General features: G+C 42.2%; 1 protein-coding gene across 5 annotated transcripts in view; it reads left to right on the plus strand.

Annotated features, from left to right (window-relative positions):
• The first annotated feature begins 13753 nt into the window (after positions 1–13753).
• Positions 13754–24775, plus strand: part of LOC141957794 (solute carrier family 12 member 7-like) — a 66016-nt gene continuing 54994 nt past the window's right edge. For 2 of the 5 annotated variants that reach the window (XM_074899822.1, XM_074899823.1), the window contains exon 1: positions 13754–14092. In XM_074899822.1, coding sequence (XP_074755923.1) covers positions 13966–14092 — 127 coding nt within the window. In that variant the 5' untranslated portion in view covers positions 13754–13965. Of the gene's footprint in view, positions 14093–23503; positions 23612–24775 lie in introns of those variants that run through there. The other 3 variants (XM_074899827.1, XM_074899828.1, XM_074899826.1) reach the window with 2 other exon arrangements.

Consider the following 24775-nt stretch of genomic DNA (forward strand, 5'->3'; position numbering starts at 1 on the left):
GAACGAGGGGCTGTGCACACTGTGAACAAGTTCACAATAAGGATGTCTACCAGGAGGGGCCACAGGCAGCACACCCAAGTTCTGAGGGGGCATTTGAAAGTGCAGTGTTACCTCTACACCCACATGTATCAGAGGAGGTAGAGCGGGAAGCATCCATGGACGATGTGCAGCAATGGTGATGGCACACCCAGGGGTTTGGAGCTAGGTAATCTCTAGAACACAGATTTATTAATTTAGGCCAGGTATCACTACAGGAACTGTATGAAACGTTTGTTTTAACCACTCTTGCCAACTGTTTGAACCTGGTGATTATGCTCATCTCTATCTTGAAGCTGACAGCATGCACAACCCTTTATATTCTCCCGCTATTAATTTAAGCAGTATGAATACAAAGGGGATTTTAGATGGCATCAGTACTCTCCTACAGAATAAATGAGAGTTGTGGTTTTGATCAGACTTTCCTCTTGGCTATCATTACTATAAAATCAGTTGGTAGCATAGGATACAGAATCCTACAGTCTATCTGCCACTCTAAAATCATAGACAAAAAGTGGTACTATTTCATTGATCTAAATAATGGTAACAATAACCTCTGTTTTGCTGGGAGTCTCACAGGGCTTAGAGTGGTGAGGGATCTGACAGATGTACAATTGTAAAATGGTGCAAAAGAGCTGCCTCACAAACTGGGGTGGTCTGTGCACAGGAAGGTCATTCTGAGTGAGACTGCCTTGCCTGAAGACCTCCTGCATGCTATATATGCATCATCTTCCTATCTGAGGGGAAAAAAAATGGGGGTATTCTAAAGTCAGCTGATCACTGTAGGTATGCCAAGGCCTCCTTCCTCCATTCACATGATCAAGCTTAACACAGGATGAGGATGTCAGAAAGTTATTTAGGGCAAGAAACTTTGGTGCTGCATTTGTCACAGATGGTGTAATCATGTCCATAACTGTATATATATATTGCCAACTCTGCTTGTCATACAACTTGTGCGGTTAACGTGGATGTGAGAGTAAGGTGCCCCAGCTGCAGGATGATGTGCAGGTCTGGATATGTTTGCAGAAGCACAAGGCCTTGTCTACTGAAAAACAAATTGTTTATTTGGCTATGATTTTTTTTTTGTGTGTGTGTGTGAAAAAAAGTCCAAAAGTAGTGAATGAATTCCAAAAGAAGCCCCTTTGCCTTGGTGACAGATTGACAGTTTTCATTAGTCTTCTCAAAATACAAGGATAGTAGAGTTGCATAAGAAATGGCAGCTTAATCATAACACTTGCCTTTACTGGAAAGAAAGACATTAGACTGCGTGAAGAAAGATACTTAAGGATAGGAGAGACAAAGTAAGGTTGTCCAGGTGATGATTGTATGGTCCCAGTCCTAACAGATTTAAAAAGTATGGGTGCCCACTAGTAGCTTTAGGATTGTTTTATATGGTTATTTAATATGATAAGGATAATTTCATTAGGTGCCATGGATTCCAAAACATTCAGTTGATCCAAGTATTCTATAGCTTGTTTTTTTCCTAATTCTGGCCAAAGTTACCATGGGTGTTTAATGTTCCTAGGCATTAGCAGACCCTTTCATTTCAAGTGAAAGATGAAGTACACAAATACTGAACACTTAATTTTCTGTACTGAGTGTCGCTTGGGCTTTCTTTTGTTGCTAGCAGACTACTTTCTCGTTACTGCATAAGTCCTTTGCTAGCATTGTCCATTTTACACACTGGCCTTAATTGAATCCTGTTTCTAGGAGTTAAGTTGGTGAACAGCATATATGACTATCTCATAATTCTGTTCATTCAAATGTTATTCATTCATGGTTTTGTTTATTCAGCCAATTTCAGTTATATTGGCTTTGATTTATTTCCAGTTCCATATTCCTTAAAACTAAATGATATTTTAACAAAAAGTATATTAATTTTATCCTTTTTTTTTTCTTCAACCTTTCTCTATAGTCCTACTCCTTCTGTTAACATTCATTGATTTATTCTGTTGAAACATTTAATAAGGTACCCCCAATATGTCCCTGATGAAATCAATGATTTAATCTAACCTTGGCAACTTGGATGTATCAGTATGGTAGTATTAGCTATCTTTTCCATGAGTGTCAGTTCTGAAAAGCTCTTCTGGGAATCCACATTTACTAAGACTTTCAGACTAAAACCAAGAAGCTACAGAAACATATACATTTTTCCTTCGCTGCCAATTAATTTTAAGATATCACCAACAAGTAAAGACACAAAAATAATTTGTTAGTTTCATTGTAGCACACTCTTAAGAACAGTGGAGAAGGTGTAGGGCACTCTAACCCCCCCTGTGCAGGAGATTACCAGCCAAAATAATAGTTGCTTTCTGTTTAGCTACATTTAAGAAAAAAAAAAAAAAAAAAAGAAAAAAAGGTGATAAAAACATGTGCATTCTAATTCTTGGTTGAGAAATAATGACCTGGAACTCTCCTGGTTGTATATGCTGAGGGACCAGACAGTCCCTATCCATGGCTTACACAGTCTGACTTCAGAAAACCACTGGCATGTGAGCTGCCTAGCTACGGAAAGCGATACCCTCCTGTTTCTGCTGGAAAAGTTCAAAACTTTTAAAAGGTGAAAATCTTGAAAGTTCAAAATTAAGTGTTTACTTGGTGGAGGCCATCTTCTTGGCTGCAAACCAGGTGATATTTCATGAAGAGTTACAAGGTTTTGCTCAGGCCCCAGCCCTTTCATATAGTTTCCTGAACTTCTAGAAAACAGTTGAAGGTGTAATGTCCTAAGTAATGGTGCAACTCAAATCAGGACTTGCCTTTGCATTACAGCACGGGCATTTATTCCTGTAAGGCTAAACTGGCTGATGCTGAGAGCTTATCTTTAAAGAAAAGCTGTGAGAACAGCTTGTTTTAGAGATGTAGACAGCTTTTCTAAAATCAGCTAGCACCTCTTTAGCCAGTTAGCTTGCAGCATACAGTCACTAGATAAGTGTGATCAAAGTCCATATAGCAGGCATGACCTAGCCTGTTTTCCTGGAATCCAGTGCGGCTGTATGTGTCACTGAATTACAGCTAAATTTGGGGGAAAAAAAAAAAAAATCTCCTCGAACCTGGCTCTTTTTATCCATGCTCTTTGGTCACCAAAAATGTCATTTCAGCACTAGTTGCCTCCCTGCTTCAAACCTGGGTGAAAAATTCCATTTGGTTCTTGGTTGGAAAGGTGCTGTTTAATCATGTTTCACTCCTCAGGTTATTCTGATAACCCCTGTCCAACTGTACTCCACTGGATGATAGTATACAACAATATGGGGACACTGAGTCACAATTAAGAAAAATGATCCACAGAGACTACATATTCTCAGCTATTGTGAAAATTATGGTTTTTAAAAAACAGTAATTCTAATACAGATATGAATTTTTACATTTATTTAGTTGAACACAATTATACAAAGGGATTATACAAAGGGATATTTCAGCATGACAAGACATATTATAATTTTAGGCAATAGTCAAGCTTGAAACTGTAATTGTAGCCATTGCAATAGGTTATAGAAAAGCCTAATTTAGATTAGCAGTTTTCTATCAGTTTGCAATTTCATTAAACTGGCTAGCTTTCCAGATACATAAAAGATATTTGCTCGCTTTATTGAGAAATAATTGAGCAGTTTGTTACTACAGTTCATAGAACTTCTGTTTCCATCTTTGTTTTGTACAGAAAGAAAGATAGCACCAGAGGAAAAACACTAGGGAACTCTGTCTCTGGTTGGAATACAAAAAGGTCAACCTAGGAGAATTTCCTTATAAGCAAACAGAGCCATATATTTACAGTTATGTTTGTGTGTGTTTTCAACTTGAGTTTCACAGGTGTTAGCAGAAAGGCATAGTAAAATAAAAGGAAGATAGATAAACTGTAACTTACATCTGGGGGCTATTAATTTCAGCATTTCGGAGGCAATTTTTTTTTTTTAATTCTCTACTCATTATCATCTACAGAAGTAAAATGGAGAGATTTACAGTATCACTCCTAACCACACATGTGGAGTTTCTATATAGGTGAAATATTCTCAGTTGATAGTGATGGACAAGTTACAAGAAAAAGTAATGTTCAACTAAGATGAATCATTGATATTTTTTTAAAAAAAAAGTCAGTTGCCATAATTTATGGAGGTTGAAGGAAAATTTCCACCAGCCGATTCTGACAAGTAGTCCAATCTTTTAAAGAACCAATTATAAACAAACTACATTAAATGCCAAGGAATGTGGCCGTAGTACAACACAAGGGAGGAATTCAGGTGCCTGTGTCCAAGATAGCAATAGAAAAGACATTCTTCCCTGCTAACACTAAGTGCCTTGCTTGATTCAATCCATATCTGATTTTCAATTTACAAAATTTCCTTAAGGCTGGTATTTGAGCACCTTCACACATGAAGAATCAACCTGTTTGCATAGATGCCCTGCAATTCACACAATTGCAAATTGCAGACAAACACCTAATTTTGCCCCTGTCCTCTGAGGGGCCTCATCCAGCAGACATACTGAAGAATATGATGCGTAACAGTCTGTTCTGGTTTGAGTAGGTGGTAGGGTTTTTTAGGTAGTAGTGATCTGCAGCCTGTGGGGGGCCCACGCTGATCAAGGTGACTGAGCCCCAAGAAGGCCAGGGCTCTGTGGGAAGAAGGCCCCGCTGTCGTAGTGCGGTGCCGGGAGGATTTGCAACACGCAGAGTGACCCACACACTCGTGGGCATGACTCATGTCGGAGTTGGTTTGTGGAGAGCTGTCTCCTGTGCGAGGGTGACTGTGGTGGAAAAGGGGAGGGATGCCAGATGTTCCCTCTACAGGAGGAAGCAGCAGTGGGACTGACCGCACCCCCCATCCCCTGCCCCCTGCGCCTCTGCGGGGGAGGAGGTAGAGACATCGGGAGCAAAACAGCCTGGGAGGAAGGGAGAGGTGGGGGAAGGTGTTTTCAAGACGAGTTAATGCTTCTCACTGTCCCATTCTGTCTGTTAAGTGTTGTTGTTGTTAGTGTCTGTATTAAATTTATGGTTTTTTTTCTTCCCCTAATGAGTCTGTCATCGTAATGGATGGATCATCCTTCTGTGTCCTTACCTCAAGTTCCTGGGTCTTTTGCTTTTCTCCTTCCCAGTGCTGAGGGAGAATGGGGGAGTGAGCGGCTGCATGGTACTCAGTTGCTCTCTGAGCTCAAATATTGAGCCTTTTGCTTTATTTTCTCCTTCTCAGCACTGGGGGGAAGGAGGCAGTGAGTGGCTGTGTGGTGCTTGGGTGCCCTCTGAGCTCAAACCATGACACAGTCAAAAGTTAATCAGAAACAGAAGTGCCTACTTTTAGCATAATAACCTCTTATTTAGGGTACTCCTCCAGGTGGATATCAAACATTTCTTGCTTGTGCTATTCCCATAGCTTAAAATAATACCCTTAATGATTATGCAAGGAGTTACTCCCTACCCTTTCTACTTAAACCATAGTACTGTCTAGCAGAGAACTTGCTCTTCCGAGGGTGTGCATATCAGGGAACCTGGTGGTGCTGCTGCTCAGTGGTGAGGGGTTCTCATTGGGCAGAAGGGACTCCCAGCACTGAGTTGAGCATAATTTCCCTTCAGAAGAAAAGCAGTGCAATTGGATTATATAGGGTTTTTCTTCTGCCAAGTACTCTACATCAGCAGAATAATAAAACACAGAGCAAAGTAGTATTAAAGCAAAGGTAATATTAACTTTTATTGTATTATCTTACTGTTTTTACTTGCCATTCATCAATGCCTTTGATAAGGTATTGCTCTTTAACGAACTCTTTACATTTTTTTGATGTGCTTCTATGTTCTCCTTACTTACTAGGTGTTATGAAACTTGTTTCACAATTCATTTCAACCTCGGCAATGATTAACGTGCAACGCTAATGTTGCAAGTCGGTATCGCTGTGTCTGCAGGTAGATGCCATTGAGAGGGCGGAGAGCTATTCACTTTGGCAGAGGATGAGTTCATGAGATACAACTGCTTTAAATACTTCCATGTTGAGTGAATTTTCCTTCCCCCAGTGAAGTGGTTTAGCAGTGTCAAAGAGGAACAGGTGCATGTGGAAGGTATGCTAGTGCACTAAGCAAACATGTTGGTGTTCCTACCTTCATCCTGCAGAGGCTTGCACTGCAGTTTTTTTAGTCAGTAAGAGTAGTTTGTTTCACCACTTCTCTAACTAACAAAACTAGTTCCAGCTGGCACACACTGTGCAGTCAGAAAAATCTACTATGCATATTCTAAGGGTGCATCTCTGCAGTTTTGACATCTTTTCCACACTACAGTCTCTCAGCTCAAGGTATACACGAAACATTAAATCAAATGGACAAGGAACAAAATCACCGTAGTGCTGTAACGAATTGAGCTATGTCTTCTGAAAGAACAAGCCCTATGTGGATGGATCAATGTTTAATGCAGAGGCCAAAGAAAACCAGGTTTCCATTAGGAATTTTGGCATTGTCTCAAAAACACTTTCTGCAACTGCTTGCAAACATGTCAGTGTCATGTCAAACAAGCTAAAAGACACAAATGCACAGCTTTATACCTTTCATTTCTGAAATTAAGCGAAACCAAACAAACCCAACAAATTATACCTTTGCACATTAATGGCTGTAGGACCTTAACTGTCCAAGGTGGCATCAATGTCCCAACCCACTGAGCCATGCAAGCTGAGCATGAGTCAACAATTGTTAACAAATTCACAGAGTTGTATCAAAGAGATTAGAAATTTCAAAATGCATTGCATACATTAGCTTCTCTTAAGAAGAAAAGCTACCTAGAGAATAAACAGAAGTACAAACAATAGTATGAGACTCTGTGTTTGTTCTGTGATATATTTTTAAAGAAAGGATGGGAAAGTTAATTCTCCAAGTGATATTGAACAATGCAACAAGGATGAACAGAAATTAGAGCTCTAAGACAGCAGTGCTGTTATATGGACCATAACACAGGCTTGGCCTTTTTCATAGTGGGAGATGGCTCTCAATCTAGTTTATTACTGGAAAAGATGCGATTCCTTTAGTGTTTCCTATATGGCATGGCAAACCACAGGAGCTAGGTCTCATGATGTCCTCGCACCACACAGTAGAGAGAAGGAGAGGCAAAAGTAGAAGGCAGAGAGCAGTTGTAAAGGCTGAAGGCAACAGATAATATACCAAGCTTTCTAGTTCCCTTCCATTTTTCTGTAAAAAAGCCAATTGTGCCTAGTTAAGTGTTGGCTAGTGGTTACGTTTGTATGGAATCAGAAAGAAGTAGTTTGTGAAGGACCTCTGGAGGTTATTTAGTGTAGCCTATTACCCTAAGGGCAAACTTCAAAGGTAGATCAAGTTACTCAGGGCCTCCTCCAGACAAGCACCAAGGAACTGTCGGGACTATCTACTTCCTTTAGGAGAGAAGCCAAGTGTGGTAACAAGGCTAACAGGGCAGGAGCTTCACCAGCCAGGGACTGGTTCCACAGTACCAAAGTGAGGCAAGTAGGCCAGGCTCTGGATCAGCAAAGCTCATGGTGAAGCACAGATGTGACGCAACTGGAGGCAAGTACACCTATGGCATAGATCAGACAGGGACAGAAGATCCAGGCCTGAACTTAAATGGAGCCCTTTGGCCTGGGGGCAGAGTGTGCAGGTAAAGGTGTCTCAGGGGAGGCTGGTCAGTGCAATTAAGGCCTATTAGTGCACTGAGGGTCCTGACAGCATCTTTTAGATATCACTAAGGATGAAGGATGGAAGCAATAGCTGCCTTTGCTAGGTTTCTTCATAAATGAGGATACTAAGCTAGCATAAGATCACTCTCCAAATAGAAGAATTTCAGCTCTGCCGGCTGGAACAAATTAATCTGAAATCTCAAAAGAAATTTGCCTAGTGTGTCCTTTTCAACAATCCTGCTGGACAATTCAGCAACAGTATAAAGCGGCCCAATTCAGTCTGAGGGTTTCTACAAAGCTCAGCCATGGAAGGCTTTAGCCTTATCAAGCTAAAAAACTCTTTGAGTTTTTCTCTTATTAAAGAAACCACAGGAGTTTACTGAAAGATAAAATTATGTCATGCAAAGCCTGCCCATGAGCCAACAGCACTGTTCTGCTAACAACTCAAGTAGAACCAAGATATATATGCGCATTTAATTCAAAGAGACTTATTAAATGATTACAAAGCAAATCTTGTTCTTGTTAGAAACCTGTGTTGATATCAGCACATGCTCTCACATATCACTACCCAGTAAGCATGCTGGCATTGTAAACATATGTGACACCCCTAATTTCCCCAGCCTCTGGTCAGCTAAGATTCATATACTTTCTGAATGGAGGAATAGTTGTTGAATCCAGTTGTGCTCTGAGACTTTTATAAGTAAAAATACTTGCCACTAGTTTTGCAAATACTGTTCAATAATTATATATACCCACTTTTTTGTGATGCTATCCTGACATGTTTCAGACTGTTGTGGATACAGTTTCCTAAATCACTCTAAGAAAGGATCCTCCAGAATGTTCTCTATCAATGATTTTGTAATTTAGAAAGAATGAGGAATCAACCATGCTGGCAGATGCCACATTTCAGTAGCATTCCATCTTCATACTAGTCTGTGCTCTTCTACCCTGGAAAACTGTAGCCAACTTCTTTCATACTGGAGAGGTCATACAGGATTTCTGGAGCTGCTGCTGGGTATTCCATACCCGCAAAACAGTGTGATTACTCCATAGTGGTCTTGTTCAGCCTGCCTAAAAAGGGCCAGTTTCACTACTTGCGTTGACTGTGTTGGCAATGACTAATTTCATCAGGTTTTCATGGGCTTCCATTTCCGTGTGCTCTGAATGCAAGATAAACACATAGTCTCAGACTTTGCTTCAGGTGTGTCTTAATGATCACCATAGATACGAAAAGCTACTGCAACATCTCTGCAGAAATGCCCTAGGCATGAGCACTTGGGCAATGGAAACTCTCTGGCTCTCACAAAATTAGAGTCCATCGTGATGTGCTAACCTGAACTGTGTTCTAGATGACAGTGATAACAGACTGTAAGGAATCAGGTGATGGCAGGTTGTGATGCCCTTGTCCTCTCATTGAGGAAGGACAAGTAGTCAGCAAACTAAGTCTTAGAACAGTACCACTTGTCATGGTGCATGGGACTCTGGGAAACATTTGTTTGTACCTAGGAAATAAAAAGCACTGTGTAGTTGGCTTGCATTTTGGCCACAATATGCGACAGAAATATTTGAAGAGTCAGGAAGGTCTGGCAAAGGCTAGACTGGGAAGGTGTCACACTCAATTTGGGCTACACTGTATCCTTTTTTGAGTAATTACTTCCCAAGATAAATGTTCACTTCCTGCCATCCTGATCCTCAGATGTATTCATGGCTGCATTATAACGCCTTTTTCTGTTTGATTCATATTACAAACATTTCCCTCCATTACTGATTATTGCAATCATTGTCACCCACAGACTTTACTAGAAAATCTAAATGGCTGATGAAAAAAGTGTCAGAGCATATCCTAATCTTCCTTGCTCCCAATCTTATGTTTCTTATCATTCTGCCTCTGCTAAACCTTGAGATCTGTCAGGAAGTTTTGAAATAGATGAAATTTATATGGAGTTAATTCCATAGAAATTTCCAATCAAATTTCAGCTGGTACCAAGTGAAATGCTTTGGCTCTTTTCATGTGGGCTGTAACACTAGAGCAACTTTAACTGTTCAGACACGGTATTTTGTCCCCCCAAATTTATATATCATGATCAGCTCTCCTCAGAGAAAATCATCATTAAGCCAGTTAGATTGACTTTTGTGAGTCATTCTTCTTCCTCTTTTTAGGTATTGATAGGGGCAATCATTCACTTTTTTTTAATTTTCCTAATTATTCAAGATTTCTAAAAATGTAACATTCCTGAGTCTGAGAACTCACTGGCTAGTGTATTTTCAGTTTCATGTACATAAACTGCATTAGTCCTTATGACTTGAAAATATGTAGTTTTAGTAAGATTTTTATTGTCAGTCTATCATAGACTATGATCCGGATGTATTAAGCATTTTTCTTTCCTTCTTTGCTTTTTCTGATTTTACTTTTTTTTTTTTTTTTTTTCCTGTGACAATAACTGTATCTTTTTTAGTTTTAGCAATTTATTTCTAGTACCTTAATATCATCAAAGACAATACAAGTTTTTAAGGTATTGGTCTCTTAGTGACATCATTAATTTCCTTAGGTAGATGTTTTAAATCATAACATTGTTAGCATTTATTTAATCCTTTTTCTGTTCTCAGTATGTAAACTAGCTTAATTATACTTCCACGTATCTTTATGTGTTCTGGGTTTGTTGGGCAGGTGGGGGGGGTGAGCCCTCAGTAGAATATTCACCCCCCAAGTCCATTTTAGTTAACAAGACGAATGCCTTCTTAAGGTCCATCTGGATACATGTGATTGAATTGGTGGTGTACCTGTTGCATTCCTCTCTTACCAAACAGAGAGATGATGATGCTCCAGAGCTGTGTTTTCAATGTCACAAACTGAAAGCTTTTGCTTTTTTTTTTTTTTTTAGCAAAACACTCACGTATTGTTATTATTCCAGCATTGCACTTTTTAGACACAGATCTATATAATGTCTTGATCTTATTCTAATTTTGCTCTTTTTTTCCTATTCCTATAAGGAATATTCCTGTTTTTAAACCTGGCATGTATCACAATATTACTTGTATCTCATGCTATTTGAAGGGAAATAACAATAAATCAACTAAAGAAGTTACTTTTACCAGTTCCAGGTCCTCATTCTGCAAAAACTTTTAAGAGACTGTCTTGGTTTGAGCAGGTTTTTGGTAGCAGGGTGTCACAGGGGAGGGGGCTACAGCAGTGGCCCCCTGTGAGAAGCTTCTCGAAGCTCCCCCAGGTCCAGCTCCAAGTCAGACCTGCCTTTGCACCAAGGACAGGCCAACTTCCATTGCCTCTGCGGTAACATATTTAAGAAGGGGAACCTGTGAGGAGTTGGGGGAATTGTGAGGGAAGTTGCAAGGAAAACGTCTGTGCAAACACTGAGGTCAGTGGAGGAAAGAAGAGAAGGGGGGAGGTGTGCTGGAGCAGAGAGCCCTGTATCCCAGGGCCACCCTCCCCTGCCACCCATGGAGGTCACTGGTGGAGCAGATACTGATACTGATCTGCAGCCTGTGGGGGGCCCACGCTGATCAAGGTGACTGAGCCCCAAGAAGGCCAGGGCTCTGTGGGAAGAAGGCCCCGCTGTCGTAGTGCGGTGCCGGGAGGATTTGCAACACGCAGAGTGACCCACACACTCGTGGGCATGACTCATGTCGGAGTTGGTTTGTGGAGAGCTGTCTCCTGTGCGAGGGTGACTGTGGTGGAAAAGGGGAGGGATGCCAGATGTTCCCTCTACAGGAGGAAGCAGCAGTGGGACTGACCGCACCCCCCATCCCCTGCCCCCTGCGCCTCTGCGGGGGAGGAGGTAGAGACATCGGGAGCAAAACAGCCTGGGAGGAAGGGAGAGGTGGGGGAAGGTGTTTTCAAGACGAGTTAATGCTTCTCACTGTCCCATTCTGTCTGTTAAGTGTTGTTGTTGTTAGTGTCTGTATTAAATTTATGTTCTTTTTTTCTTCCCCTAATGAGTCTGTTTTTTGCCTATGCTTTAAAGGATGAAGCCATCCCTCCTTGTCCTGATCGCAGGTTCCTGAGTCTTTTGCTTTTCTCCTTCCCAGAGCTGAGGGGGAATGGGGGAATGAGTGTCTGCGTGGTGCTCAGTTGCCCTCTGAGCTCAAACCACAACAGAGGCTCACAAATCACAGGTCTCAGATTACAGGGTGTCCCTGTAATGGGGGACAAGCCACAACCGCGTGTGAATTTACCATTCTTGCTGCACATAACTGCACCTATTTTTCATCGGATGGCTCTCCATGGTTATGACAGAGGGAAGAGAAAAGAGCTGGAAGTGCTGCCACTGTTCATTCAGAAGTTGTTTGGTCCAAAGCTTCTCTTTGGCTTTGAGATATTTTAGACAAAAAATTTGTATCACGCTGAAGTAAAATTGAAGGCTGCAGTCCTAATTTCTCCCCAGTCAACCTTTTGTGCATGCAGTTTTTAATCTTTATCATATATGTTACTCTCAATAGACTTCTCAAGGCACCAGGTGGATGGCACTTAAAAAATGATCAGCTATTTCAAATTTTCTTCTCAATGCTCATATGTGATCCCATACCTTCCACATCTCATGCTGTTCAGTCCTTGCTTTGAAGAGGGAATTGGGGTTTTTTTGTATGTTTTAAATTATGTTTACTATTCTAATTTATCCATGTATCTAATTCCTTAGTACAGTTAATTTTGGTAATAGTCTGTACCATGACAAAATGAGCTTTAACGTTAAAAGTGCCCCACAACATTGTTGTCTCTGCAGGTAACATCATTAACGTATTGGAAATCTGCTATCACTAGCAAAGACACCATTCCAGACACTTGCTTAAGCTTGGAAAAAGGCAGGGGAAGGGTGAAGAGACACATACCCAACACAGAAACTCCTTTTTCATGCAGCCACTGTTCTTGTTACTGTAGTTACACCATGGTTTGAATGAGGGTGGAACTGGAAGCCCATACCAGGTATCAAACTGTTACCATGCCTCTCTCCCTTTCCTTTTCTTGCTGCCCTGTCACCTTCACATCTGACAATTCACTGCCATCTTTGATGGTCAGAATCACTTTCCCTACCCCCTTCTTTGAAGGCATTATGCTGTGGGACAGACACGTGTTAGGTAGACATCATCCATCCTACTGAGGTATGGGACCCAGAAACCCACCAGAGTCCCCTTCCTAAAGGCACAGATACAGTCTGACACGAATAGAGTTCTCCATTCTATGACTTTGCTGGAAAGGCAGGATCGCACGAGACCACTACTTCTCTACTCCACTGGAATGGAGGTCCCGCAGCCTCCTCGGGGAAGGAAGTTTTAGGTAACCAAGAACTACAGCTCATCACTACTGCTACCTCATTAATACTGAACCTGATACACTGCCCATCCACTCAGTGATTGAATCTGCCTCACCTCAGGTCAGAGTTTACCTGCTGCCTCTGCCCTGAATCATGGGGCTTTCAGTTGTCCCCTGCAATCCATGGCTACTACGTAGGAGAGATTTCTGGGCACCATCTTCATCTCCTGGTAGTGCCAAGGCACACAGTGGCCCTTCTCCTCCACTTGTCCAAAAGGTGACCCACGAAGCTCCTGCTTGTGCCTTCTGGAAGGTGCCAGCCCTTCAGAGACCTGGAGGATCAGGGCTCTCACAGTCTGGCTCCCGTTTCCTTTGGAAGCCCGTTTCTGCCTGCCGGGGTCTGAGGAGCAGCAGCCTGGCAGCAGCCTGGCGCTCCTAGTGCTGCAGGGCTATCTGCAAGGCAAGGTTTGAGAAAGAGAAGCAGCATTTTTTGTGTGTGTGCCCAACAGCCACAGCTGAAACCCAACAAAACCGCGCAGGGCGGCCCTCACGCATCCAGACACACAGACGCAGACGCCCGGCTCGGGCCGTTCACCCGGCGGCACTCGGCGCTCGACCCGCGGCAGCCGCGCCGCGGCGCGCCTCTCCCCCTCCGCGGGAGGGCAAAACCTCCCGCCGACCCGCCTCGGTTCCCAGCTGGGAAGTTGCGTGTATGTAAATCAGAGCTAATCTCTTTCTCTTTCTTCTCCTCTTCCTCTTCCTCCTCTTCTTCTTGGGAAGTTGCGTGTATGTAAACTAGAGGCAGTCACGGCACCCCCCCTTCCCTTTCTCCTCCTCCTCCTGGCCCGGGGGGGGGCCGCCCCCCGGGCCCCGGCCTCTCCCTTCGGGGCCGCCCCGCCCGTCGGTCTGTCGGGCAGGGGGGCGGTGGCTCGGTGCCGCCGCCACCCCCCGCCGCGTGAGGAAATGGCTCTCACGTGAGGGAGGGAGGGAGGCGGCAGCTCCGGGCCCGCGCTGCCCGCGGAGGAGGTGCCGGCGGCCCCGGGTCCGGCCGCGCCATGCCGACCAGCTTCACCGTGGTGCCGGTGGAGGCGCAGGGCGAGGAGCGGGCGCCGGCGGAGCGGGATGGACAGCGCCAGGAGGAGGAGGAGGAGGAGGAAGACGGCGAGAGGGACCGGGGCTCCGGTGAGGGGCGAGGGTCGCGCCAGCGCTTTGTGCGGGGCTGCCGCCGGTGAAGAGCCGGAGGGTCCCCGCCGCCGGACACAGACACACACACACACACGTCGCCTCCCCGCAGCGGGTGGTGCCGGGGCTACCTGTCCCGGTGGAGGAGCGCGCCTCGGGAGAGGGCGAAAGTCCGGCGCCCGGGGCGGCTGAGAGCGTGTTTCTCTTTGTCTCCGTCGCCGCCGGCCGAAAGGAGGAAGCGCTGCCGGGCGGGCGGTGGGGCGGCCTCCGGCTGGCGAGGGGCAGCGGGAGCCGCCGGCAGTTCGAAGCGGGCGTAGAAACCGTGGGACCGTTTAGGTCGGAAGAGACCTTTTAAGATTATCAAGTCCAGCCGTTAAGCTCGGTTTCAAAGCCCAGCCCGGGTGGAGCTCACCAGAGGGAGCGGTGGGAGGGGGGAAGAGCGCGGTCGTACCCGCTCGCCCCAGGTGCGTGTCCAGCCGCGTGCCCCGGCCCAGCCGCCGTGTTTGGGGTTCGGCCGGTGATCGCTGCCTGCTGGCGCGGGGCTCGGAGCTTCCCTCCTGCTAGGCCTCGCCCCTGGAGCCGCCGGGCAGCAGAGCCCGGCCCCAGGTGGAGCTCGGGCATCGCCACGGAGGGTCCGGCCGGGGCGGCCTCCTCGGCCGCGGGATGGGTGTCTCTCAGCAAGCGGTGGTGGCCAGCGGAGCGCTTTTGTCTCTCGGGTGAGGAGGCTCTGCCAGGGAAGCCGTAACTCGTTCTTCCTTCGGCTCGGCAGCCCTTAACACTTCCTCTTTCTGAAGCGTGTTGCAGCGGCAGTACCAAGTATGGTGCTTGAATCACGGCTCGCACCGAGAGCTGCTTGGATCTGCGCGTTGTTTTGGGCGCTGATTGCAGTCAGTACCCGTTCTTAATTTTTTTTTTTTTTGGTTTTCAGATGTTAGGTGAACACAGGTCAAAAAATGGGTTTTTGTAAAAGGCAGTTCCTCCTAATGGCGGTGGCTTCTTTTTGTGGTATAGATCACAGATACATAAGGCTAATTTTGTGGGATGTGAATGTGAGGAGATGAAACCAGACATTTGACAAACTTAATTAGATTTACAGTATTTTAGTTTATTTTTGCATAAAAATTCTTCAGGAACATGATCCAGTAAAACACCAAGCTGACAAAGTTGAGTTGTTTTCTCCCAGAACTTTCTCCCCTTAAGCCTCTACCCGTCCCTAAAAATACATACTACATGTAGCTGCATTTCCTTTGGTATATTCAGGCGGTTAGCAAGTGTTCTAACCACTGCCACTTTTTTCACCAAACTAAATGGAATAGAAAAACCAAAATAGTATAAACTGTGGCAACAGTTTGTTTCCTGTACCATCCGGATGACAGCGGTACAGCCCTAATCTGTTTGAGCGGTTTTCCTTATGGTAGAAGAGCTAGTCAGAAAGGCGTGGAGGTTGGTCAGATGGCATCTCAAAATACTGAACGTACAGGCATAGTTAGACAGGAGTTGTTAGACCATGTGTATATATGAAGCATCTGGAAGGCTTGCAACGTTTGGAAATCTTGGGAGGCCGAGGGGAAGAGTGGAACCGGTGTTCTTCTAGTGGCTTATCTCTAACCTTAGGGTTGTGATTAAAAAAAAAAAAAAAAAATTATTCATGTGCTTAAGTAGAATTGGTGTGGACTGGCAGTTACATTTGCAAAATGCATTTAAATTATCTGCTGTTCTGGATCTATATCACTTGACCGGATGAATTTGTGTGTGAATTTTTCTATTAACGTGCCTGTAAAATAGGGAGTAGAGAGGAAAACATGAAAAAGAGAAGTCATTGACTTGTAAACAAGATACAGTCAGAGAGCTCCGACTTCATTAAGAGATTAAACACTTGGATACAGAGGTTTGGGAAGTGAATGACATACTTAAATTTTGTCTTGGGTATTATATGGATGTTTGTGGTATGGATCAATTTTTTAAGTTAATGCGATGTAATCAAATAAGTCTCCTTGACTCATTTGCCTCAAAACTTCATAGACTTCTAAAATAATAGTACAACTAAAAGCTGTTGTAGTTCAGTCCATCTTAAAAGTCTGCTTTTCAGAGAAGGAGTGCTTGATTTTCTCCCCACTCCAGCCTTGAGAAAAAGGCTAGGGAGTAGAACATTTCCTTCGCTGTCTCTTTCCACATTGCCGGGTTCTCCTCCTTTCTCCTGTGCTTGACCTTGGTGCTCATCAGACACTTCAGTGGGCTAGTTCAAGTGCTAAACTGACAGAAAAACTGAACTCCTGCAGAGTGAAAAACACGCTTCCCCGGTTTTGGAGTTGAGGTGAGTGAGTGCTGCAAAAAGTCTGAGAATGGCTAGAGTTGTGTCAAAGTGTGTGCGTGTGTGGGGGTTAAAGCTGAGCTCAGAGAGGGAAGTGAAAAAACAGGGAGTTTGGGAGCTTCCCCTTTGGGTTACTCTTCACCTATACAGCTGAGCATGTAATTCTGGTCCAGTTGTTCAGGCATCTAGAACTTTATCAGTTTTGATTGAATTCTTTGGTTTAAAAACCAAGTAACTGTTCTGGAATTTCCTTGACTGGACTAGTACCTTGTTTAAAAAACCCCAACAGAACAAACAACAAACAAACAAAACCCAAAATCCAAACAAAAGCCAGAATAAACAAACAAAACCAATAACATCCTCTCCCCCCCAGCCCCACAACACTTTTTTGGAGGGAAGCAGGCTATACGCTGTTTAGCCATTAGATCACCAGTAAAGTAATTCTGGTATCTTATTAGCAAGGCACCTAGTTGTTCTGTGCATTTATCCACTTTCACACATTCTTAATTCTATAATTATCTATGTGATAGTGGAGGAAACTGGGATGTACCTACTGTGTGCTCGTTGCTCCTTCATAATCATCTGAAATTCTTCTATTTTCTGGTTATGTGACACCTTCACATGTGTGAAGGAGGGGAAGATTTGGGTGAGTGGCTATTTGTCTGGTTTATAGCACTGGCCAAAGTAGTACTTGGAAGAGCAGGGAGGCTGAGTCGAAGTTAATGCTTGGATTGAATGATATAGTTGAGAGTTGGAGCTTGCTGACTCGAGTACAAAGTAAGTATCAGAAAGCATATGTGCCTGCGTCTTTCAATACAGGAAATAGTAATTGGTTGAGGGAGTGAAGGAAACAGGAATCTGTTGTAGGCAGTAATGGACAAAGTTTTATGAGAAATTCTGGCTTTGATTCATGTTGGGCTTTTTATTTGTTTTCTTCACATGCATCGGTGATGACTGTATATTAGATAGACCTGTCAAAACTTTGTAAAGTTGATCAAACCTCTATTTCATTAGCATGTCAGGTGTTTCAAAGCATAACTAGTATTTTTAGCATCCCATAGTATTATTTACTTAGCCACAGCAGTCTTTTATTTAGAAACCAATATGAGAACTAACTCCTACAAAACCTTTTTAAATTGAAGACCCTCAAATACAAGAAATATTAATGACAAACCTGGTCATTATACCTGGTCATCTTCATTATCACATAACTAATGAAACATGAATGTTGTGAATTTCTGTAAAATGCTAATTCCTGGAAAACCAGGAAATAGTTGAGTCAGGTGTGTGTATATATATATATATATATATATGCAACGGAGTAAAGAGATGCTAATCTCTCTGATACGTCTCTAGTATATTTTCACTCAGCTTCTGCTCACACACAGAACCAGTCTGTAGTTCAGAACTTGCTGTAATGTTGTATTTTTCCATACATGTTCCCTGTCATCCTACTGCAGTTTGTCCAGTTTCCTGTACCCTGAAAAAATACAAATTGGTATCTTTGCTTTTTTTCCTTTTATCTCCACAGGTTAGTTATCCTGCTCTGCTCTGTTCATGTGCTTAGTTAGTAGTGTGTGCAGTGTTTCCAGTACCAACTGAAGGCTCACGTCTAGGGATATGCATGGAAACAAGGGTTGTCAAGTACAATACTGTTTTCCACATGCTATTCCAAGCTTCACAACTTGTGGGCCAGAAAAAGATTATCCTTCTATGAAACTGGATTAATTTATCTTTTTTTTTTTTTCTTTGGTGAGTTTAGAGTAAGTTCCAAATAGGCATGTGAGACAGAACTTCCCTTTACAGAAGCCACATTGATTGTTCTCCCCTGCCACCCCAATGTTATATTGTGTAATAGAAAATTGGAATGGAAAATATTATTCCTGTTGCAGATAAACGCATATCTGATGTTTGATCACAGGCAGGGAGCTACACACAGGGATTTTATTTGCTCTGAAGGGCTTTGACTGTTCTGATGTATACCCAGGTCTGCCAAGATGCTCTGATCCTTTCACTGTTTAATATAGCTACATGTACCACTGAATATAAGTGTGTATTATCTATTGATAGCTCCAAGGGAAATAGGGGCAAAGGAAGGAGGCTGAGTTAAGAATAATAAACTAACTTCATTGTGGAGTATGTGATCACTTAGCACTCTGTAACTGTTTAAACATTTCTTTTAGAGTGTTGCAGTTTTGACCTTTTTTGTGAAGGAGAGGGTCTTAATGCTTGACATGGAAGACATTATTCTTTTACTCCATTGTGTTAATTTCACATGAATGAAACGCTAACATTCTTTTATTGTACTTATTGCCTAAGCTAAATGTAAATAATACTAGTCATAAACCAACTTCAAAGTGGAGTATTCCAGGAGAAAGTAACATCAAATGTAGTGATGGCAACCCTCAATTTTAACTTCTCTGAGCTGTAATAAAAATATTATTACTGAAATTTTTTTGATCTTTTATTGAAGATTTTTCCTTTGGTGATAATACTTTGGCAGCCATCAGAATATCATGAGCAAAGGTCTTCTGGGTAGGTTTTTCATAACACAACTCTTGTAATGTTTTGTTATCTTTAAGAGAACTGTTATTGCTTTAAAAGCTCACATTGTAAAGGCTGCATTTGGTAAGGGATATAGTTTGATACTGCATAGCAGATCTTATTAGCTGCTGCTGGGGAAATAAAGTATTTATATTCTCTCCAGTGCTACTGCTTGTGAACTGTTTTAGGGAGCCAAATCAGCAGGAAACTAGCTATGACAGTAAACCAGTTGTTCTTAAAAGTTGTTTTAAGAGACTATATTTCCTTGAATTGGCTCATTGCAGAACAACAGTGTGTTACATCCTCACCCCAACACAGAAAGCCATACTTTTTTGACAGCACTGACCCAATTAATTTTTCCTGCATATTTGAGCTATGTTGTTGCTTTTCATAAAAATGGATACTAAAACATGGGGAATGAAACAGTGCTATTTTTATTTGCTCTCTAGACTAATGAACTGTAGAATGTTATCACAGGGGACTTACTTTCTGAATCTGAGTAGAAATATTAAAGCTTGAGGGTCCCCCCCCTGAACAAAATGTGTAGCTTGGTTTAAATGAATTCTCCTACCAATTATTTTTTCTTCCATACAATCCCTTTGTGGCTTATGTGGTATTTTTTGCATAATCAGTATTTCTTTTCCTACTTGATTTGATGTATCAGTTGAACAGGGAGTATTTCTGGTACACACTATAATTTTTATAACTGCAGTTATCTGTATGCTGTGGCTTTGTGAACTGTCCAGGTAGTAGCTAGCAGAATTAAAATTCTGCTAATAGTGTAGCTTATCCTGTTAGGTTTCTGTTTACCTTCTCCTACCCTAAGCTAATAAGAGTACTTCAGGTTTGCTGTATGTTTTCCTTGGCTCTTTTGCACCTTTGACACAGTGGTGACAGCATTGTGGTTTAACCCCAGCTGGCAACTGAGCACCACCCAGCTGCTCACTCGTTCTCCCCTAGTGGGATTGCGGAGTGAATTGGAAGGGTAAAAGTGAGAAAACTCAGGGGCTGAGATAAAAACAGTTTAATAAGTAAAGCAAAAGCCAAGCACACAAGCAAAGCAAAACAAGGAGTTCATTCACTGCTTCTCATGGACAGGCAGGTGCTCAGCCATCTCCAGGAAAGCAGGGCTCCATTGCGCGTTACTGTTATTTGGGAAGACAAATACCGTCACTCTGTGTGTGTGTGGCCTCTTCTTCTTCCCCCAGCTTTATATGCTGAGCATGACACCATACGGTATGGGATATCCCTTTAGTCAGATGGGGTCAGCTGCCCCAGCTGTGTCCCCTCCCAACTCCTTGTGTACCCCCAGCCTACTTGCAGGTGGGGTGAGAAGCAGACAAGTCCTTGACTCTGTGTAAATGCTGCTCAGCTATAACAAAAACAACTCTGCATTATCAATACTGTTTCCAGCACAAGTCCAAAACATAGCCCCGTATTAGCTACTGTGAAGAAAATGAACTCTGAGCCAGCCAAAACTATCGCAGACAGCAAAGACAAATTCAGTGGAGAAGGTGTCATCCTTCTTGGCAGTGGTTGTGAATGTTTTTTCCTTCCCTACTGGAAGAAGAATACACAGTGAAGTGCATTGGGTTTGTGTAGTGAGGGGCCTGCAGGGTGGCTTCTTTGAGAACCTGCCAGAGGCAGCCTCTGTGTCAGAGCCAGTTCTAGTCGACTCCAGGATGGGCCAGCTCCAAGATGGACCCACCACTGGCCAAAGCTGAGCACATGGGTGATATTGGTAGGAAAGGGTAGAAAAAGCTGCACAACAGCCGCTAAGAGAGAGGAGTGGGAATATGTGAGAGAAACAATCCTGCAGACACCAAGGTCAGTGAAGAACCGGGGGAGGAGGTGCTCCAGGTCCCAGAGCAGAGATTCCCCTGCAGTGCACGCTGAAGACCATGGGATGCAAGTTGTCCCCCTGCAGCTCATGGAGGACCCCACGCCACTGCAGATGGATGTACCCTGAAGGACCTATGACCCTATGAGGAGACCTGTGCTGGAACAGTCCACGCCTGAAGGACTGTACCCATGGAAAGGACCCATGCTGGAGCAGTACTTGAAGAACTGCAGCCCATAGGAAGGATCCTATATTGGAGAAGGTCATGAAGGACTGTCTCTTGTGGGTGGGACCCCATGTTGGAGAATTGCAACAGCACGAGGAGGAAGGAGCAGCAGAGACAGTGCATTTTGAGCTGACCACAACCCTGTTCCTCGCCCCCCTGTATTACTCAGGGGAAGGAGATAGAGAGGTTGGGAGTGAAGTTGAGCCTGGGAAGATGTGAAGGGTGGGGAGAAGTTGTTTCTAGATTTGTTCTTATTTCTCATTATCCTCCTCTGTTTAAGTGGGAATAAACTAAATTAATTTCCTCAAATGGAGTCTGTTTTGCTTGTGACAGTAACTGCTGAGTGACGTCCCTGTCCTTTCTCGACCTACAAGCTTTTAAATTTTGTTTTCTCCCATTGTCTTGTAGAGGACAGGGAGTGATAAGAATGGCTTTGTGGGCACCTGGCAGCTAGCAAAGGTAAACCCACTGCATGAAGTCTATGAAAACTGCAGTCTTTTTGGTTTCATATGCAAATTTTAAAGTAGTTGCAAAATTGGACGAAGTTTTAATTCACTAGGTTGTGCAACACTAGGTTTTTGCTATGCAGCTCTGACCCTGCTTTACAAGAACTATAACTGTTTCTTTGGCAGCTTCTCAATCCTCAGAATTGCCAGCCTTGAGTTTTAGGGTGTCACAGGTGTTACCTACTTATTTCTAAAGGCCTGAAGGTAATCTTCAGAAATGCATTCATGAACAGTTATCAGTATGCAAACTTAAAGATGATCCCTGAATAACTTTGTGCTTGAATCACAATTAAGGGAAAACATGGCTTAATATGTCTGTGTCAGTTGGACAGTACTTATTATCTGCTTCCTGATTTCAACAGCTAACATTCTTAATTAGGTACCTTAATTAGCTAATATCCTTTAGCTAGCTCATAGCAACCAAAAATAAGCAGTGTTCAACCTGTTCAGGAAATTATTCTGGGAGTCTTTAGGAGGTGAGATTTTGAGTGGTAACTGCTTTGCAAAAATGGATATTTTTTAAAAAACTCATGTATCTTCTGAAAAAAAACCCCTTTTCTCTTTCTGGAAGAAGAAATTAAAAACTTGTTCTGTTTCTTGCCTTCGGAAAAGGAGCACACAAGTTTGAAACTTTTTAAAATGAAAAGCATCTTCCTACTAGCTTACTTTTGGAGGAGAATAAAACCCTTTAACAGATTAATTCCGGTCTTGAAGAATGAGAAGTTTGTCTCTCTTTTTTTTTTTTTTTTTTTTTTTCTAGCTTCAGAAAGTAAAGTTTAGAACAGCCTTGAAAATCTGTCAGAACTTTGCTTTGTTACCTGTGGAACTGTCCTGATAGAAACTTAACCAGGACATAAACAATGTCTTGCTGCCATTGATTAGTGACCGGTCCCCTCTCTATCCCTCTAATGGCCTTTCTTGCTTTCTGGGACATCTGCTGAGTTCTTGCTTGAGCCACTTTATTTTACTAGTGAGGAACAAGAAGCAGTCACCGGGGGAAAAAAATTCAAAATATCAAAATGGGGAGGTATAGGAAGCAGGCTTTTTGCAACTTCAGGGCGTTAAAGCAGCTCTTTTAGGGGCCTAGTAAGCACCAGGTCTGGTTCTAGGAAGGAGGAACTTTGGGAAAGGGGCTTGGAAGGAGCCTTCAACCCTTTCATCCTTTCCACAGTTGACCATGCTTGTGACATAGATGTTAGGATCACAGAGAAAAGTAGATTTTTGGATGTGTTTCAAAGATCTGACCACAGAAACTAGTCTGTTCTAAGCGATAATGTCCGTTTAATAGAACTGAAGTAGTTTGTATGAAGTTGTTTAAGGCTGGTATAGAATGTATGAAATAGATTAATGCATAAACAATAAAATAGTGATGTATCTAATTTCAAAGAGAATTAACAAATCATGCAGGCAGTCTTAAAAAGGACCCTCTTATAATTTCAAAATACTTGTTTTTGAAAAGTGCTTGCAGAGTTACTAGAATTATATTTTAAAATGTTTATCTTCTACATCTTAAGTACAGTTAATGCAAGCTCTTTCTACATAAAATCAGTGTTTAGCCACTATACTTACGATTAACTTGCTTAAGATCTGCTAATATGTACTTGATGTATAAAACTGGCTTTTAAAATAGATAAACCTTTGGAATATGTTAATACTACTTGTTGCTAATGTATACTGATCTGCTTAGTGGAAGTATTTTAAAGTAAATTTGTTTGATGGAAAGAAAACTTTAAATGTATTAGGCGAAGACGTTTAATGTTTTAGTAACTTGATCCTGCCCATTTCACTAAGCATGGTCTTTATTGCTGATGGAAATCCTCCAGCTTTATTCTCTTCAGAGAGTTCTGTGTCTGTCACGTAGTTTGGCTGTGTCATGTGCATGCTTCACACTGCATAAAGCCTTAATGACTTGTTTCAGGATTAATCCAATGCTAGTAAGAAACAGGATTTGAGGTCTTACACAAAGCTGGGAGGAAGCAGCTGTCAGTTTCCTGTTTCATTTCTTGGTAGGTGAAGAATCAGCAGAGGGGCATGACTTGATTTTCCTTAATCATGAGAGAACAAGATTATGAAGAAAGTGGGCCAAATACAAGTGAGTCTTTTTGAAAGACAATACCATGGTTCTAACGACTCTTTACTAAAATAGCAGGTTCTGTGCTTCCAGCTATATTATAAAGAATTTATAAAGAGCTTTTGCAGTGTGTTTTCACTGAAAATAGGCTGTGTTTGATTATAATAGTATCTGAAGAAAACTAAAATTTAGTGATGTTGATAAGGTGGTGGATGTAGTATTACAATCCTCCATTATGTAAAGGGGTTTACAAGGAGCTTAAGTGCACCTTGTTCTGCTTTCCAAGATAACTTACATAAATTGTGCTAGTCATAAATAAAAATAATGCAAGAAGTTGGTGATATAGTAAATATATTTAGACATTTCTTTACTAAAAAACCCACTAACATACAACTTTGAAGTAGATTGCACTGAATTCTTAAACCCCTCTGATGCCAAAGTTCAGAGGCAAGGTGTTAAAAATTCACACAAGGTTATTGATGCCTTCTCATAATTTGAATTAAAACAAGGTAGTGGCTTTTGAAAACTTGGGTTTATGTTAGAGCTCTAAAGAATACTATATATTTTTGTGTTAGGAGTGGTAAGAAATGAAAATATTAAGATTGTCTGAGTTCTCATTAGTTGCTTGTCAATCAAAAATTTGGACATATAGGAAGTAAATATGCATAATAGAGAAGATAGAATTACAGCTTTTGCCACAGGCAGCTTTTCTGGATGTGACGCTTCTATATGTCAGTTTTAGTGACTTTTATACTTTATGTATTTTCACCTTAAAAAATTATTTACATTAACAGTAAATGCTTGTTTACCCTTTTGCAAACAGGATCTTATCTTCATATTCTCAGTCTGTAGTGATTTGTTCTTAATGTGACCAAATACTAACTTAATGAAAATGCTACCATCATTTTTATTAGAACCTGTTATTTTTCACCTGTATCTGGCTAAGTGGAACCTACTTCAAGGTACATGGACTGTGATTAAGAGTTGCCCTTTGGAAACTGTGAAAGGTTAGGACTTTTCTGTGAAGTATTATTCTTCAGCTGTGTTCTACATATAAACGCATGCATAGACAGCAGCATATAAAGGTAGAAATTTCTAGTGGTAAGCAAAACTTTTTAGTTTTACATGTGTACTTGTTTAGAGAACAGCTGAACCTTATCATAGCCAAGCTATCTTATTTGGGGC

Source organism: Athene noctua, chromosome 2 (assembly GCF_965140245.1).
Source record: "Athene noctua chromosome 2, bAthNoc1.hap1.1, whole genome shotgun sequence".
NCBI lineage: Eukaryota > Metazoa > Chordata > Aves > Strigiformes > Strigidae > Athene > Athene noctua.